Here is a 16,669-nt window from a genome sequence, read left to right on the forward strand (position 1 = left end):
ACGGACAAGCCCAAGACATACGCCTGCTGTCAAGCCAACCGAAAGGTCGTCTGCTCATGCTTACTCCACATTGTCCTATTAATATCTCTGTGGAAACATTTGTGAAAATCAATTTCTTCCACACACGCATTTTGCTTCGCTTTTCGGGTTACGAGTCATCAGTCTACGAGGCGCATATTCACACAGTGCTTTACCCACATTCGCAGAACTGGTTCTGGTGAGCAGGAGGGTGGTGAAGGTAAACACACTGTAGTATCAAACAAATGTTCACTGCAATACTTTGGCTAACATTTTTGTACAGTGTTTGCTATGGCTACATGGGAACGGGATCAACTGTGATCAGGGTGGCTGATACTCCTCAAAAGAGCGCTGTTGGCCAAAATGGGATTTACTGACTGAGCTGAGACATTCTTGGTTCAGCACGAGGAGTCATGTTTTTCTATCAATGTCTGGAAAATGCAAGGCAATAACAAGACAACCCACACTCAAACCAAAACTGGGTTTCTAAAAAATACAATTTTATTGAGTTCATTTGAAAATCCACTTAAGTTCTGTTTTTTATATGTTTGTTTTTTATGAAAGTAAGCCAGGAAATTGAGAGGTTGTTGGAGTTTGCATACCACATGTAAAACTGCACACTTGACTTTAACCTGGTTTGGGGCTTATTGTTTTGACAGTAATGAATATATTTGACTACCATTTCTTTAGTGAAATTTTTACCTAATTTTGCTTGAGATACAAAATAAACCCTGAGAGGAACTGCAAATGTACAGTAAAGTCCATTTTTGAAAACAAAACTCTGAGGACGTCACACTAAACTGGACAGATAAGACAAGGAGGTATTACAAAAGGAGGGAAAGGACAATATTCACAGAGAGAGAGAGTATGAAAGACTGTGTGTGAAGAAGCTGCACGTGAACACTCCACAAACATGCCTCACAACAAAGAAATATGCATTATTTATGAAAGCTGACAAAACTGTTCACATTTCAATATTAACTTTCAAGAAAGTGATTTTAAATCTGTCTGTTGAGAAGAGTCTCAATTTTAACAACAAAAAAAAAAGTTATGGGGGGGTGGGGTGGGGGCTACCACCTCACGGATTAGCCATGATTCAGGATTAAATCGCACTCATGCAAATCACCCACCTGCGACTTGTCTGAAGGTGAGATTTCGTCCCACAACAAGACTAATCAGCTTTGGTGAAATGCTACTGTGGGAATGCTAGGCATTTGCACTCTAGGGTCACAACCAAAAATATATTAATTAAACCTACTTGCTTCCAAATATGTACAATAATTAAGAATGGACTGAAAGTTGTCATTGAACAGGGCAAGCTGTGCCTAAAGAGGCTTTGCACTCTCAATACCCCTTAAGATGCAGTGGGACTCTTTGTGGGATTAAATGCACAGTGAAGTACAAACTGACACATGACAATGAAACAATTAATCCCTAATTTAAAAAAGCAAAAGCTATATTTCAGTTGAACTCTTCCCCTCTCATCCCCAAAGGAAACATTAAAAAAAAGTTAACAAAATTTGTTTACAACAAAGAGGGAATTATTCATATTAACAATCAAAATAATATTACACACAAAACATAACTGTAAAAGAACATAATAGATATTTCATTGGTAAATATTAACTTCATTATTACAATAATAATAATAATAATAATAAACCATAAAAACATCAAACCAACTAAAGGCTTAATTATAATAAAAGCTTAACTGCTTATAAAGTGAACCAAAACATCTGAACTGAATAACTTTCTTTATCTATGTTTTTCATGTGAACTCGATATTTCCCCAAAACATTTTTATAAAGAATATTTCTAAGAAAGACTATTATTTTTCTCAAACTATAAAAACAAAATGACACCAATTATGTACAGACCAAAGCCACCCCCCTCCCCGTCTCAAATCCCACCTGGACTTCTCTTCTTTTCTGAAAACTACAGACTGGACACCAAACATAACCCTACCTTCAGCCTAACGCTATGTTAAACCTTGCTGCGTTGCTTACCGAGCATAAAATGCATTGCAGTCCTCCCCCTGCTGTTCACATCTATATTACACCAAGTCCCACAGTTCAGTTACAATAATGGTAGCCAATAGGAACCTAAATTCAATGTCAAGCCACCCAACAGTCTGCTCAGGGTTACTTATAAAGACACATTTATCTAAAAACACCATTAAAATCAGTTAAAACATAATTCAACAAGCAAATATGGATCTTGAGTCAAAATAAGCTTTTTAAAAATCATTTGCAAAGAACTCCAGGTCTATAAGGGGTGGGGACTTCTGCTTCCAGACATATTACTTTAGTTACCATTACCATATTCAACAGGATCCAATTTATATCCGAATATGAGTGTACATTCTGAGCAGGAGACAGCCTTAACTGAATGTGTCCAGCCAGATATGAGAGTATTACTCATTTAAAGACTTAAACCTTTAGGAACCAAACCCCGCCCCCCCCCGGGACAGACATGCTGACTTTGGAGAAAACAGGGTTTAAATGGCTGTGGGGGGGGGGGGGGGGGTCAGTGAAAGGGAGAAAATGGCTAGAGAAAGACGGACGGAAGGACAAAAACAACAGAAATAAAGGAATAAAAAGAGCTGGAGCGGGTTAGATGATGGACAGTGAATGTCCTTGTGTACATACTGTATAAAACACAATGATTTACATACAAACAAAAATGTATACAAAACATAAGCAAAATAAACCCTCAGTGCTAAATCATGTCCTATAAACACCCCTCGTCTGAAATTTAACACAAATCTGAAAAACTCAACAATTTGCACTGGCCTGAGTCAACAGGGAAAAGGTCTCCTCCTCCCTCACAAACATTCCCTTTCCTAATTCATACATTCAAACTCAAAAGATGCATCGCTTTCTCTCCATCTCTCTCACACACACACACACACACACACACACACACACGCCGCACGCACACACACACAGTCCTGATGCATTACTCACATTTGCACACACAACATAATCATCGCCAAGACATCTACTGCAGTCAAAATATTACACATCCTCTTTTAATGATACCAAAACATAAAAAAGAAGGGGAGAGGGGGGCAAAAGACAGAAAGAGAGGGCGGAGGGGGGAGGGGGCGCAGTGCTGAAATTAGCTCTGGAACACACCTCTATGCAGCCACACCCTCCTCAGGAGCTGCTGTTCCCCACAAACACCAGACAGCGAAAGAGCCAACTGGCTGTACAAATCGATTCTCTGCTAACCTGCTCACACCATGGTGCCGCCAATCTGAACCCTTCCAGAACTCTCCCTGCTGAAGTCGTTCCCAGACCTCTCTCTGGGTGCCCCCAGCTGCATCCAGATGTGTATTTGATGTGTTCCACCTCAAGTGCACCTCATACAACAAATCAAACCCTTCATTAGCCGCATCACGTGTGCTTGAGGTGGAACAAATCAAATGCATGGATCCAGCTGGAGGGATCCCAGAGAGAGGGGAGCCCTGCACTAATACTCTCAGCACAAACACTACGGTTCCTCCTCCATAAAATGCTGCTGTTCACACAATATGACAGTTTGAGGACACTAGCAAGGTCACAGTTCACTAACAAATTATATACATATTTCATAACAGTATATGAATGTAATTTTTTTTTTTTTTTTTAAAACCTCATTTTGCTATATCACCATATTTCCATTATTTGTTTCTGTGAGGAGGCTGCGTGTTAGAGTGCTTGGCCATCTCCGCTACATCTGAGAAACAGCGGGCGATGGGAGCCAATGGCAACCACAGAGAGTAACCCCCCCCCCCCCCCCCCGATTCTGCCCATTCTGACAGAGGTACATGGATGCAGTGGGCTCTGTGTGTTGGACAGGGAGAGGTGGAGCAATAGAGTGAGACTGAGGGAGATGTACTGTGAGGGAGAACGCCAGGGAGTGAGAGCAAGGGATGGAATGAGATCTTCGGCGGAATAAAAAGCGACCAAATTAAAGTACAGGATCTCCCGACCCTCCCTAACGCGTTCTTCCATGTACCGCCGTTCACCCGCCCTCCTGTTTCAGCGATTCCCTATAAACCCCGCCCTCTATATAAACCCCACCCCCGGCCCCTCCCACTCCCCCCTTATTAATATAAACTCTCCTCTCCTTCACTCCTGTGTAAACGCCCAGCGGCCGCCCTCACAGCAGCAGCTTGCCGTTGCGGTGGATCTTGAGGATTTTCCCCAGTCTCTGTTTGGCCGTGGCCAGGCCTTTCTTCAAGCGCTTCCCTGGGAGGGAGGGAGGGAGGGAGGGAGGGTGAGAGAAGGAGAGAATAAGAGGGGGATCAGTCTGGGAGAGTATGCATGTTAGTGTGTGTCTGTGTCCTTACGTTTACAAGCACACTAACAATTTGACCTTAACCTGAGTAAGACACTACTCTGACTATGAAAGTTGTCATGTAAACGCCTTTATCTGATTATCAAAATTGTCAAAATCAAAAATCATGTGCATATATGCGTGTGCACATGCTCATGTTTACCTTGTCCCATTCCGGCGCTGGCGCCCCCCGCTGGAGAGTGGGCAGAGGGGGAGAGGCTGCTGCTGTTTTGGGGGGAGAGCGAGGGGCGTCTGGAGGACAGAAACACCCCGGGCGCCATGGCGCCGGACCCCCGGGGGCCCCCCTGCCCGAACGGCCCGGGGCCCGCTGTGTACTCGTGGTCCAGCAGGCTGGCCGAGAAAGACTCTACCCTCCTGTCCTCCACCCCGCAGTCGGAGGGGGGGTCAGGGGGCAGAGGGGGCGAGCTTGGGGACGGCGCACGGGGGAGCTGGACCTGGGCAGGGTTTGGCGCTGGGGTGCGCTTTTTGGTGTATTTCCTCTTGGTGGTTTTCTGCTGTTCCTAGAAACAAAATAAAAAAATAACCTTGAACATTAATATTCAACACTGCTTACATGCATACCATAACACTTTAACAGCCCAGACACTTAACTGCTTACAATAATATCAAACCGTTTGTGGTACTGTACTGGTCACATCGGTAAGCCAGCTGGAACTTCCGTTACCAAGGCAATTTATTGTTGACTGGAGTTCATGATCATTTTTGTTTTAATTGCCTAATAAATAAGGCAAGCTCTTGTTAGAGACTCGGCAACTAATGGAAGTTTTACAGTATATCTGCTGTACTGTTTCAGTGTGGATAGTACACTTAATTCCCTGGTTCAGTGTGGATAGCACACTTCATTCCCTGGTTCAGTGTGGATAGTACACTTAATTCCCTGGTTCAGTGTGGATAGTACACTTCATTCCCTGGTTCAGTGTGGATAGTACACTTCATTCCCTGGTTCAGTGTGGATAGTACACTTCACTCCCTGGTTCAGTGTGGATAGTACACTTCACTCCCAGGTTCAGTGTGGATAGTTCACTTCACTCCCAGGTTCAGTGTGGATAGTACACTTCACTCCCAGGTTCAGTGTGGATAGTTCACTTCACTCCCAGGTTCAGTGTGGATAGTTCACTTCACTCCCTGGTTCAGTGTGGATAGCATACTTCATTCCCTGGTTCAGTGTGGATAGCACACTTCACTCCCGGGTTCAGTGTGGATAGTACACTTCATTCCCTAGTTCAGTGTGGATAGTACACTTCATTCCCTGGTTCAGTGTGGATAGTACACTTCACTCCCGGGTTCAGTGAGGATAGTACACTTCATTCCCTGGTTCAGTGTGGACAGCACACAAACTCACCTGCTGTGCCAGTTTGGCTGCAGCAGCAGCAAGCCCCGTCTCCACGGACGCTACCCTGGCCCCTTCCCGCAGGGGGCGCTCCTGCTTGGGTAGGGTGGGGGTCACGCGGGCTGCAGGGGAAGACCAGGGGTTGTGAGGTATGCAGCAGGACTTAAAGAAAAAGGACTCGATCTGAAGCGCACTCGAAGACTCAAGATACCTTTGGGGTTCCACGGTATGTCGTCCGTGTTCCTCTTTCTCTTCATCTTGGACTTCATGGCGTGGTCTTCCTCATCCGACTCCAGAGAGGGATAGACTGAAAGGCGATTAGAAAAAGGTTCTTTCAAAGGTGCAGCACAAGAATGGCAGTACTGGGAAACAACCACGTAGAGGCGCGCAGGTATACGCACGTGCAGGAACATACACATGCGCACGGACACACACACTCACTGTAATCTGAATCTTTGAAGCAGGTTCCCAGCGTTTCCTGCTCATCCACACTCTCCTCCCCGTCGTCGCTGAGGTGACGGGCGGGTCGCTTGACTGGACGTTTTCCAGGCCGCTGGGCGGCGCCTTTCTTTTCGGGAGCGCCTCCTCTTTTTTGGGCCCCGCCTGCCCACCACGAGGACCCGCCCCCTTTTCCTTTCCCTGTGCTCCCGGACACGGAGAGGGAGGAGGAAGAGGAAGAGGAGGAGGAGGGGGGGTTGGCCATGGACAGCATGCCCTGTATGGCATCGCGTGTACTGGGAGATGCTGGGGCGTCCTCACTATAGGAGAGAGAGAGGAGAGAATTTAACTTTTTACAGTGCTAGCCCCAACCAGTCTACACACCCTTCCCTGACTATAAAAGACTGCAGAGTGCAGACTTACTAAAGAACAGGGCATACTGGGTTATACTGAGCCTGGTTCCAGCTCTATAGTGGGAAAGGGGTATAATGAGCACAGCCTGGTTCCAGCTCTGTAAATACTGACCCAGGTACAGAGGGGTTGGCAGAAAGATGGCTTGAGCGTACCTAAGAGCAGAATCCAGACCAGCCACCTGCTTGCTGGCCTTCAGCAGGTCCAGAATCCCCCCAGCGCCACCCTTCACCCCTTGCACAGTCAGAGAGTCCTCATCTGTGCTGTAGTCCTCCTACAGGGGAGCACAGGAAGCAGGTGTTACACAAGGACTGCTGTGTGGAACACACAGCCCAATCTCACACACAGCCCAATCTCCTTCTCTCAACTGTGGGCAGTAGAGGGAGCCGCACCCGTGCCACGCTGCCAACAGTGAGAGTGTATGAGAGCTGTGAACCCACCGCCTACGAGGTACTGAAGGACGCGCAACGGGTAAAGCAGGTTTAAGTGCTGTGCAAATCTGGAGTGGGTGAAAGATACTGCAGTGTAGATGAAGAGTAAAGCGGGTACAAATGAAAAGTAAAATGGGAGTAAATGCAGTGTCAGGCAGGTACATATACAATGTACAGTCGGTGTATACTGAGCGTGAAGGGGATGCAAATGAAGTGTAAAGGGTCCAGCTCACCTCGATATCAAAGTCCACCTCTCCAGGCTCCCGCACACGGTGAGGGTCTGAGCACGGCTTAGCACGGGGCAGTTTCCTCGGCAGACCTGCAGAGAGAGCAACACGCGTGTTCAACAGCACACGCACCTGCAGAGAGCAACACGCGTGTTCAACAGCACACGCACCTGCAGAGAGCAACACGCGTGTTCAACAGCACACGCACCTGCAGAGAGAGCAACACGCGTGTTCAACAGCACACGCACCAGCAGAGAGCAACACGCGTGTCCAACAGCACACGCACCAGCAGAGAGCAACACGCGTGTTCAACAGCACACGCACCAGCAGAGAGAGCAACACGCGTGTCCAACAGCACACGCACCTGCAGAGAGCAACACGCGTGTCCAACAGCACACGCACCAGCAGAGAGCAACACACGTGTCCAACAGCACACGCACCAGCAGAGAGCAACACGCGTGTTCAACAGCACACGCACCTGCAGAGAGAGCAACACGCGTGTTCAACAGCACACGCACCTGCAGAGAGAGCAACACGCGTGTCCAACAGCACACGCACCAGCAGAGAGAGCAACACGCGTGTTCAACAGCACACGCACCAGCAGAGAGCAACACGCGTGTTCAACAGCACACGCACCTGCAGAGAGCAACACGCGTGTTCAACAGCACACGCACCTGCAGAGAGCAACACGCGTGTTCAACAGCACAATTAGCAAGCCGTAGCTTTGTAACTAAATTACTGCAGCATGTTAATTGCCATCTTAGTACACCTACAGTGCTGCAGCACATTTTTGCCCTCTTCCTGATTTCCTCAATTATTCCATATTTGTCACACTGAATAGTTCTTTAGACAAAATGAAATATTAGACTAAGGGAAACTTACTAAACACAAAATACATTTTAAAATGTTTTCATTTATTTAGTGAAGAAAAGTTATCAGCCAAATTTAATTGACAATTAGATTCAGCTGATTGAACATACCCAAGGCTTGACTGCAACCAATCTTGTTTAACCTAAACCTCAATCATATTCAGCCTAACCATCAGAGTGAAATAGTCACCACAGCGTTTCTAAAAACGTTTTTGAAACAAAGTTAAAGTTTTGGAGAGGCCTAGTCAAAGTCCTGACTTGAGCCCAATAGAGATGCTGTGGCAGGACCTGAAATTAGCAGTTAATGCTCCAAAACCTACCTATTTTGTCTAAAGATCTGAAACCATTCAGTGTGACAAATATGAAATAATAGAGGAAATCAGGAAGGGGGCATACACTTTTTCACAGCACTGTATGTTAATGAAATTTGACCTCTGAATTTGGACTGGGAATGGGAGATGTGTGCTTAAGCACGAGGGGGGCGGGGCCTACCGGAAAGCCTCTTCTTGGTCTGTGCTTTGGCTCTGCGCTTGGTGGGTGGGGATTCGTCGATCTGCAGCTCGTCCTCGGATTCAAAGTCAGAAAAGGCTTCTCCTTCCATATCATCCATCTGGCCCATCAAAGGCTGGAACTGGGCCACGCCCCCTGCCCTTCCACCACCGGCTGAGCGGCTGCCTTTCTTCCTGTCAGGGGCGGTTTGTAGGTGTAAAAGCAAGTTCCTGTCACTCCTCCTCCATCTTTAATCCAAGTGTTTACAACGCCCTCCTGTACTACGTCACCATTTTGTGCCCACCTTCTGCATTACCACATCATTTTGCCCCTCCTATCCAGTAGTATCTCAATGTTTTGCCCCTCCCCCTCCATCATAACATCATTTGGCCCCACCTCCTTCAGTGTTTTGCCCCTCTCCAAACCTTACCCCAGCGTTTTGCCATTAGTCAGCACCAGCCTCAGCTTGCTCTTGTTCAGTTCCCCCTCCAGGTTGTCAAGGCAGGCTGCTGGCGCCCCCAGCTGGACACACAGTGAAACAGATTTTGTTCATGACAAATGCTTCCAGTTTAATAGCTAACCTCATCTAAACCTCCAACAACAGCAGAATACCAGTTGTATGGCTTTTCTACCAAAAACAATAATTTTCCTGATTTTCTACACACAAGTGTCGTCTGTATGACGGCAGATTCAGCGTTGTCACCTTGTTCCTGCCTTTGTTCCCTGGCTGGTGTTTCTTCAGCGTGTGTTTGGTGTGAATCTCCAGCAGGTCCAGGTCTCCCGCCCCTCCCTTGAGCATTTTGCCCTTCTTCTTCACGTTGGGGGCCACTGCGCCCTCCTCTCTGGGCTTAGGGCCTCTCTTCCTGCCTGGGGGGCGACCTGGCGTGTGGGGGGCGGTAAGCGTAGCACTGGACACGGAGGAGGAGGAGGAGGAGATGGCGCGGGAACCCCCGAATGGAGCGCCCGTCTTGCCCAGGTTCTGCTGGAAGATGTCCTGCAAACGGAGAGAGCGAGAGGGGAAACCACCAAAGGTCAACACACTGAGACATATGAAACATGGCCCGACATAACGGCCATATTTCTCTACTGCTCTCTGCCACTCCATCCAGTCTCCCTCCACCCCGGTTCTCTCTCACCTCCACCAGGCGAATCTCCTTGGCCAGATCCTTAATCAGCTGCTGGGTTTTAATTGTCTCGGGAATTTCCTCCTCGTGCTCAGCCAGGGCCTGCAACAGAGACCAGTGAGCCTGCTGAACACACTCACACACTCAAACAAGCACACTCAAACATGTTCAGATGCACACTCACACAAGCACACTCAAACATGTTCAGGTCGCACTCACACAGGCAAACTCGCACAAGTACACTCAAACATGCTCAGACACATCCTCACGCTGCCCACATAAACACAATCCACACTCATGCACAGACACAAGCATGCACACTCACATGCGCAGTTTCTTGCACATGCACCCTCACAGACTTCACCTCTTTGCGTGTCCAGCCACGGAAGGCATTGTTCAGAGCTTTGGCTCCATGGACCAGGTAGGTGGCAGGATGCCTGCGGTTCTCCCTCAGCCCTGTAGGGGGAGACCACACCAATTGGGTTACTGCACTCAGTGTGGGAGGATTCCACTCAAACAATTATGCATTTTACTCAATGCCATCAAATAATAGCACTTTTAATTTTCTCTTTTAGGGCCGACAATAAGAGAAAATTAAAACGGGCACAGATGAACAAAATTAGCTTTAACAGCTACACTTCATACCCGTATTAATATCTGAAGCATGAATAACTGAGATGCTTATCTTCATTTAAAACCTACAGATTCACTGTACAACATAAATGCCAATCTGTGAATTGGGGGTCTCACCTCTGAAAGTGTCCAGCAGGTGTTTCCCCACGTACCAGCACACAGTCTCAAAGTTGGGGAACTTGAACAGGTCGGCGGTGCTCAAGCGCTTCTCTATGTCATACGCCCTGGGGAGAGAGACAGAGCGTCCACAGGCCCCTCACAATAAAGACCACAGCCCAGGGCGAGATGTAGATGCGCCCAGACAGTGTGCGCCTCTGCACTTCTGTGAGTGCATCCTTACGCTGTGCACTTGGTGTGGCGTGCACGCGTGCATGTGTGTGGCAAGTAAGCATAAGATAACATAAGATTCAACTCTATTGAACCCGAAGTGGCAATTTGCAATCTGCATTTGACCCATCCTAGTTACTTAGGAGCAGTGGGCAGGCACATTGCAGCTCTGAGGCCTGTGCCTAAGCATACCTAACCTGACATGCATGCCTTTCATTGTGGGAAACTGGAGTACATCAAAGGAAACCCACACTAACACGGGGAGAAGAACTCCATGCAGAGACGAGAACCCAAAACCTCATCTATGTGAGGCAAGAGAGCTAACCACTGCGCCACCATGCCACCACAGGAGTGCGCGCGTGTGTGAGAGTGCACTCTTCTCACCGGAGCTGCATGTCGATGTTGAGGCTGTGCAGGAAGTTTCCGCCAAATGCCAAGCAGTCAACTGGGGTCAGAACAGCATGTATCCACCCTGAGAGAGAGGAGAGACAGGTAAACCGCAGGCATACAAATGCACGTACATGCACGGACATTTAGCTTAAAAACACAGTAAAAAAAAATAAAATAATTATCACCGTATTGCACAACAGGTGTTCTAATCAATTTTAAACCACATTCGCTAAAACTGGCTTCCCACTGGCTGAACTTGCAACCTCCAGGACATGTGCATCGAAGGACAAACCTCACCTGTGGGAATGAAGAGGGTGTTCCCCTGCTTAACGGCGCACTTGTAGCACATGTCCACCTGGTCGCCAAAGAAGAGCTCGTTCTGATTGGACGAGGAGCTCCAGTGCTCAAACAGGGCCAGGTTAGCCGCGCTGGGCCTGATGAGGTAGAAGATCTTCTCTCCCTGCGGGGCAAAAACATAGCTTAACAGGAGAAGCTCTGTGTGTGGTGCCCCCTATATGTCAAGTGAACAAGTTCACACCTTTCCATAAACATTCAGACCACAGTAGCTACCCATGTACCATAGAAACATGCCTAGATGTGTCCAAAGGTACCACAGAAACCAGCCAAGACGCATTGCACTCAGAGAGAGTGTGGCAAAGCCACTTTGGGCAAATTATCAATCTCTCTCTCTCACTCACTCACTCACTCGCTTGCTTTCAGTTCAGTTAATTCTGTGAACCACACCCTCTATTGCACTCTTCATCTTGCCTCATGCCCCCATCCATCGTTCCATCCCCTCCTCACCCGCAGTACATGATACCACACGGAGGTGCCCCCGAAGTCGATGTGGAAGTCAGTGTAGCTGTCCTTCACCCCCATGAGGCAGTACTTCTGCACGTTGGGCCTCTCGAACACCGACTCCTCCGGCCACAGATTCTCCACCCAAGACAGCTTCCGCACAATCTTTGGCGTCTCCACCAGGTTAGACAGCCTGGGGGCGGAAGGGAAAACAAGCACAATTTCTTAGCCTCTACAATAAATCAGCCTATAGCTCTAGTCTTGGGGCCAATCAAAACACAGTGAAATATAGCTCATCACTTCACTGATCTGAACGGTCTAGGGTTTCTACCATTTGGCTTTGACCCGCCTATTGATCAGGGGAGGGATGGCGGGAGGGAAGGAAGAAAGACACTTTCGAGGTTTCAGAAACATGCCTGATGCCCCTGTTAAACCACCATTTCCAATCTGGCGAGCTTTGAGTGACGCACAGTAGCTCTGCCCATTTCTGGGTGGAAGAAGCCTGGCCGTGGTGTGCTGCGAGGCTACCTGGTCTCGGAGAACTCCAGGCTGATGACGTTGAGGACGCGGTCTCTGTTGGGGCTGTTGTAGTACTGGGCGAAGTCTCCCAGGCGCATCTTCATGTCGGCCTGACGGCACACGTCGATCACGTCAATCTCCTTGTCCGAGCCTGAAGGCGGGGCAAACGGGGAGGGTTCGGTTAGCGGGGAAACTGGCAGCACTCAGAGAGGCGAGCAGGCGGAGCGAGAGGCGGGGCTGACCGATGTAGTGCTCCACGTCGGACACGGAGAAGGACGGGGGCGGCAGGCTCATTCCCAGGCCGTCCTTGCGCTGCACCAGCACGGGCACGCTGAAGGAGCGCTCCTCCAGGAACTCCACCGTCAGCTGGGCCCCCGTCGGCTTCAGCAGCACCTCGTCCGCACTGCCACAGGGGGAGAGTCAATTAGCCAGCGCTACCTGGGGAGGGCATGTCAGTGGGACCTGGGGAGGGTGTGTCAGTGGTACCTGGGGAGGGCGTGTCAGTGGTACCTGGGGAGGGCATGTCAGTGGTACCTGGGGAGGGCGTGTCAGTGGGACCTGGGGAGGGCGTGTCAGTCAGCCTTACCTGGGGAAGGTACGGCTGCGAAGCTCTCTTACAAACTGAGAGCTGCCAGTCTTCACCGGGCGACCCGCCTCTCGCCCTACATTTCCACTGTCTGCCTGTTTGTGACTCCCTCGCCGCTTTCGCACTGAGACAGAGGGAACATCGTGAAAACAAGCAGTAACCAGAGAGAGAGAGAGTGAGGGGATTCATCTACACCTAGGGAAGAAGCCTCTCAGATTCAGCCAATGGAAGAGCGGTCCTGAGCCTGGTACTTACTGACAGAAGGGCCATGTGTCACCTGGCAGTTGGGGCAGTGATACAGGTCAATATCTGCGGCCTTCTCCTCCTCCACTCCGACACAGCTACACAACAAAAGGCCAAAGTTTAAGTGATGCTTTAAAACACATTTTCACGCATCACAATAAACACATAATTGCCTTTATCAGGCCAAGATTTGGGCTGCTGGGCCCATCAACAAAACCTGGACCCCACAGTCTAAGCAGGGTGATCCACCCAACTACTCAATGTTTATTTCTAAAGCAAGATCACACAAGTACTGCATTACCTTCCATGGAACCAGTCTTGACAGATGTCACACTCGATCATGAAGCGTGTGACGTCATAGGGGAGCTTACAGAGGCAGTAGACGGGAACCGATGCCATTCTGGAAACAGGAGGACTGTTGAAGCCAAAGAGCACACGTGTTCTGCTCTTGCGCTGGACTGCTGGATTAGATTGGACCGTGTAGCAAATTAAAGCTGCCCTCCGTCCTCTGCAAAATTGGACTGGTCAAGCTCAATAATAAGGGGGCCCTTGGCTCCCAGGGTTAACCTGTGTGAATCAGGTGTGGTGAAGCTGGGTTTCAGTGACGAACACTGTCACACAGGCGACACCAAATTCACCATGGCTCAGCAGTATGCACCTATTCCAACAGAAGAGACAAATAATTAGAAATAAAAATATACCAAGTCAGGGGGAAACAATGTGTACAAAATGAATCACACGTGAGTAAAACCTTAGGTGGACAGAAGTATGAAAATTTGAATGATGCAGTACACCAACATTTTTTTTTCAAACCAGGTTTACAAAATGGGTCCAGCATCGTGTCAATAAAGGTCACAAATGCTACGAACATCATGTCCTTTGCTTCAAGTAGACCGCATCAGAAACTAAAGGTGATCTAGAATGTCAGAAATGCATTAATCAGTATTAGCAGAATGTTAAATAATGGATACCATTAATAGCTCGGTCTAAAGATTCAGGAAAATGTAAAAAGCAGTCTTAAATAAAATAAAATTATTTGAATTAGGTGCATATTTTGCACACAAAAAATTAAACATAAAAAAAATAATAATAATAAATTAAGAAAAGTAGCCTTTTTGTACAATAACTAAATTAGGCAACGTTAACCACTTCATATTATTTTGGGTCATTTTATTCTTTTAGCTAGCTATAAACTCTTATTCATAACGCCCCCTACATCTCTCTGACATGCAAACAGGCATACAGGTGGCCAGGTAACGGAAAATTGCTGTAGCACCAGAATGTAGTAATTCTCCCACACAGTGAGCCAGAATTCAATCATTTAGAGTGACTTTGTAATGTCTGCTAACACCAATTAGATTTGGGCAGGTGACCGCATTTTTGTTGAGTGTTTTCCTTTTGTACTTATTGGTCCAGTCAAAACATCCGTCGCGCTAGATAGCATAATAGGGAACTAGCTAACGTTAGCTGGCTAATTTTTTAACCTCGAAAGTGAATGGGGGACTTCACAGCCGTTACTTGGTCAACAATCCCGAGGAGATAGCAAAACAAAAAACTAAATGTTATGGTCCTCGTTTCAACCGCTGTCAAAAAACTGCACATACTCAGTCCTACTTGCACGCTTGTTAATGTGTACAAAAAGCTAAACGTCACAAGCTAGATAGCTAGCTATATCCACCTTCTCAGCTAGCCAGCGAGATGGCTAATAATCTCAATTTCTATGTTATGTTAATCACCACAGTGAATAACACCTGACTGTATAAATACAATTTAAATTTAATAAACTCACATGAGAAACCACCCCCTGTCAATCGACCGACACTTCTTTGAAAACTTGATCGCTATCTAACATTATAGCAAACAAGTGTCTCGTTTAGCAATACTACTAGCTAGCTACCAATAGCAATTACTCTTCTTGTGCCGCGATGGCTGTGCAGTTGTTTGATTTAACAAGCCTTTCTATGTGTTGTACTATACATTTTATTTATTTGTATGCAATTTAACAAACGACTACAATAAAGACAATATTTCAATTAGCCCACTAGTGCTACATAGAGGGGATTGGCGGAGTAACGATACAACAGCTACTTAGTCTGGCTAGCTACGATAGTTAGCTATTTAGCTAGCGATTGCACGGACTATCTAACAAAACAAACTTTTGTTATCTAATTATTTAATTAAACAGAATTTGTTCCAACCATTACTACTCAAAGCCAGCAACTATCTGTTTTCAAAGCAGAAGGCGCAATCTATCATACGCAGGCCAACTTACCGCTTCCAAATTATCATCAGCTCCCGAAAGCCACGGACGGGAAGGCGGTGTGCCTCCTTCGCCAAGTGCCGAGGTTTGGCTTAGGCCTACGTAAAGGAAGCAAATTATTCTCCAAAAGTTGACAGTATCACGTTTCCAACCACGTATTTTGTTCTAAGGAGTCCGAGGCCTCCCGAGACTATGGGTCTCAGGTGCAAAGAGCAAAAAAACCCGCAAGACCAACACCAAAAATCATAACAGTTATGAACAACATCGAGCCTAGTGCTGCTGCAACGCCATTTCAGCCAGTCCGGATAGCGACTGTCAAGCAGCTCGAAAAACAATAAAGTTGGGTTGAATGCAATTTCGGGCCTAAGGCGTGCTGTTGTGCTCTAAGCGAAATTTTAGTCTTATTCTCTGGGAAATTAAAGGTTTCATGCTATGCTTGTGTGTAATATGCAAATATTCGTATTTATTCTATACATATATTCTTCTCATTATAAGGGCTTATGTGTATATTATTAGCTCGCTGGCTGTAAGATTGCGAACCTTGCAGAAAAACGAGAGCCACATTAGCTCGCAGGGAAGATGCCGTACAGTGGGTATGCTACAACATGCTGAAAATGAGCAGCTAGCTTGCTCGCAAACGCCATAGTTTAGTTTAGCTGAAGCAGTCCAAGGGGTCTGTTGTGGCCCTGGCTAAGTTTCTGTGCAACCAGCTGGCGAAGGCTTTCTCAATAGCTAGCTATGAACAATGTGTCGTGTTTTCTTAAAATATAGAGAGTGAGGTAACGTATGCACTGCCTTCTAAACTTATAAATCTGGCCAATCCATTTTAAAAAATCAACAAATTTTAAGTTCAAACATTGAATTTATTTACATGACATATTTTACACAATGCCATTATCGATTCCCATGAATACACACTGCGTATAATTTACTTGACGGTAGGCTACAGTGGAAAAATCATCTATGTACCTACACACATTTTTTTCACATGCTTCCCACGACCCAACTTTGGGAAGCACTTTTCTCTTCAACCAAATATTATGCCTTTATTTGGTTAGTTTAGTTTGACAACGATTATATTACTCCGTTATTATACTATAACATCGTAGAACATCTAATTACAGAGTCCAATAAAAATGTTCTTCTCAGTTTAAAAAAAATATTGCCTGAAGTCAAATTCATTATCGCAAACTAAAGCAACTAGCATGGTTGGTAGGACTTCATCAGACGCA

General features: G+C 46.9%; 1 protein-coding gene across 2 annotated transcripts; it reads right to left on the reverse strand.

The window, feature by feature from the left end:
- Window positions 1-497: 497 nt before the first annotated feature.
- On the reverse strand, window positions 498-15,765 carry phf8 (PHD finger protein 8). Of its 2 annotated transcripts, none has more exons than XM_035381801.1 (22): window positions 15,450-15,764; window positions 13,479-13,835; window positions 13,190-13,275; window positions 12,935-13,058; window positions 12,591-12,751; window positions 12,358-12,499; window positions 11,836-12,022; window positions 11,329-11,491; window positions 11,026-11,113; window positions 10,432-10,538; window positions 10,046-10,137; window positions 9,694-9,783; window positions 9,261-9,551; window positions 8,988-9,079; window positions 8,561-8,751; window positions 7,206-7,291; window positions 6,697-6,815; window positions 6,134-6,450; window positions 5,904-5,999; window positions 5,705-5,814; window positions 4,505-4,862; window positions 498-4,253 (listed from the first exon to the last, which is right to left on the reverse strand). In XM_035381801.1, the coding sequence occupies exons 2-22, from the start codon at window positions 13,574-13,576 to the stop codon at window positions 4,165-4,167; spliced, it is 3,087 nt and encodes a 1,028-aa protein (XP_035237692.1). In that variant the 5' UTR covers window positions 13,577-13,835; window positions 15,450-15,764; the 3' UTR covers window positions 498-4,164. The 2 variants fall into 2 exon arrangements, with proteins under 2 accessions (XP_035237692.1, XP_035237693.1); XM_035381802.1 differs by having other exon boundaries at window positions 4,165-4,253; window positions 13,479-14,093; window positions 15,450-15,765.
- Between the last annotated feature and the right edge of the window lie 904 nt (window positions 15,766-16,669).

Source organism: Anguilla anguilla, chromosome 11 (genome assembly GCF_013347855.1).
Source record: "Anguilla anguilla isolate fAngAng1 chromosome 11, fAngAng1.pri, whole genome shotgun sequence".
Lineage (NCBI taxonomy): Eukaryota > Metazoa > Chordata > Actinopteri > Anguilliformes > Anguillidae > Anguilla > Anguilla anguilla.

Excerpts from the sequence above, each read along its gene's own strand:
- phf8 (XM_035381801.1), bottom strand. The coding sequence starts at position 13,576 with ATGGCATCGGTTCCCGTCTACTGCCTCTGTAAGCTCCCCTATGACGTC. Across the intron at positions 9,080-9,260 it reads GGAACAAAGGCAGGAACAAG|CTGGGGGCGCCAGCAGCCTG; the intron begins GTGACAACGCTG and ends CTGTGTGTCCAG. Across the intron at positions 6,451-6,696 it reads GGTCTGGATTCTGCTCTTAG|TGAGGACGCCCCAGCATCTC; the intron begins GTACGCTCAAGC and ends TCTCTCCTATAG.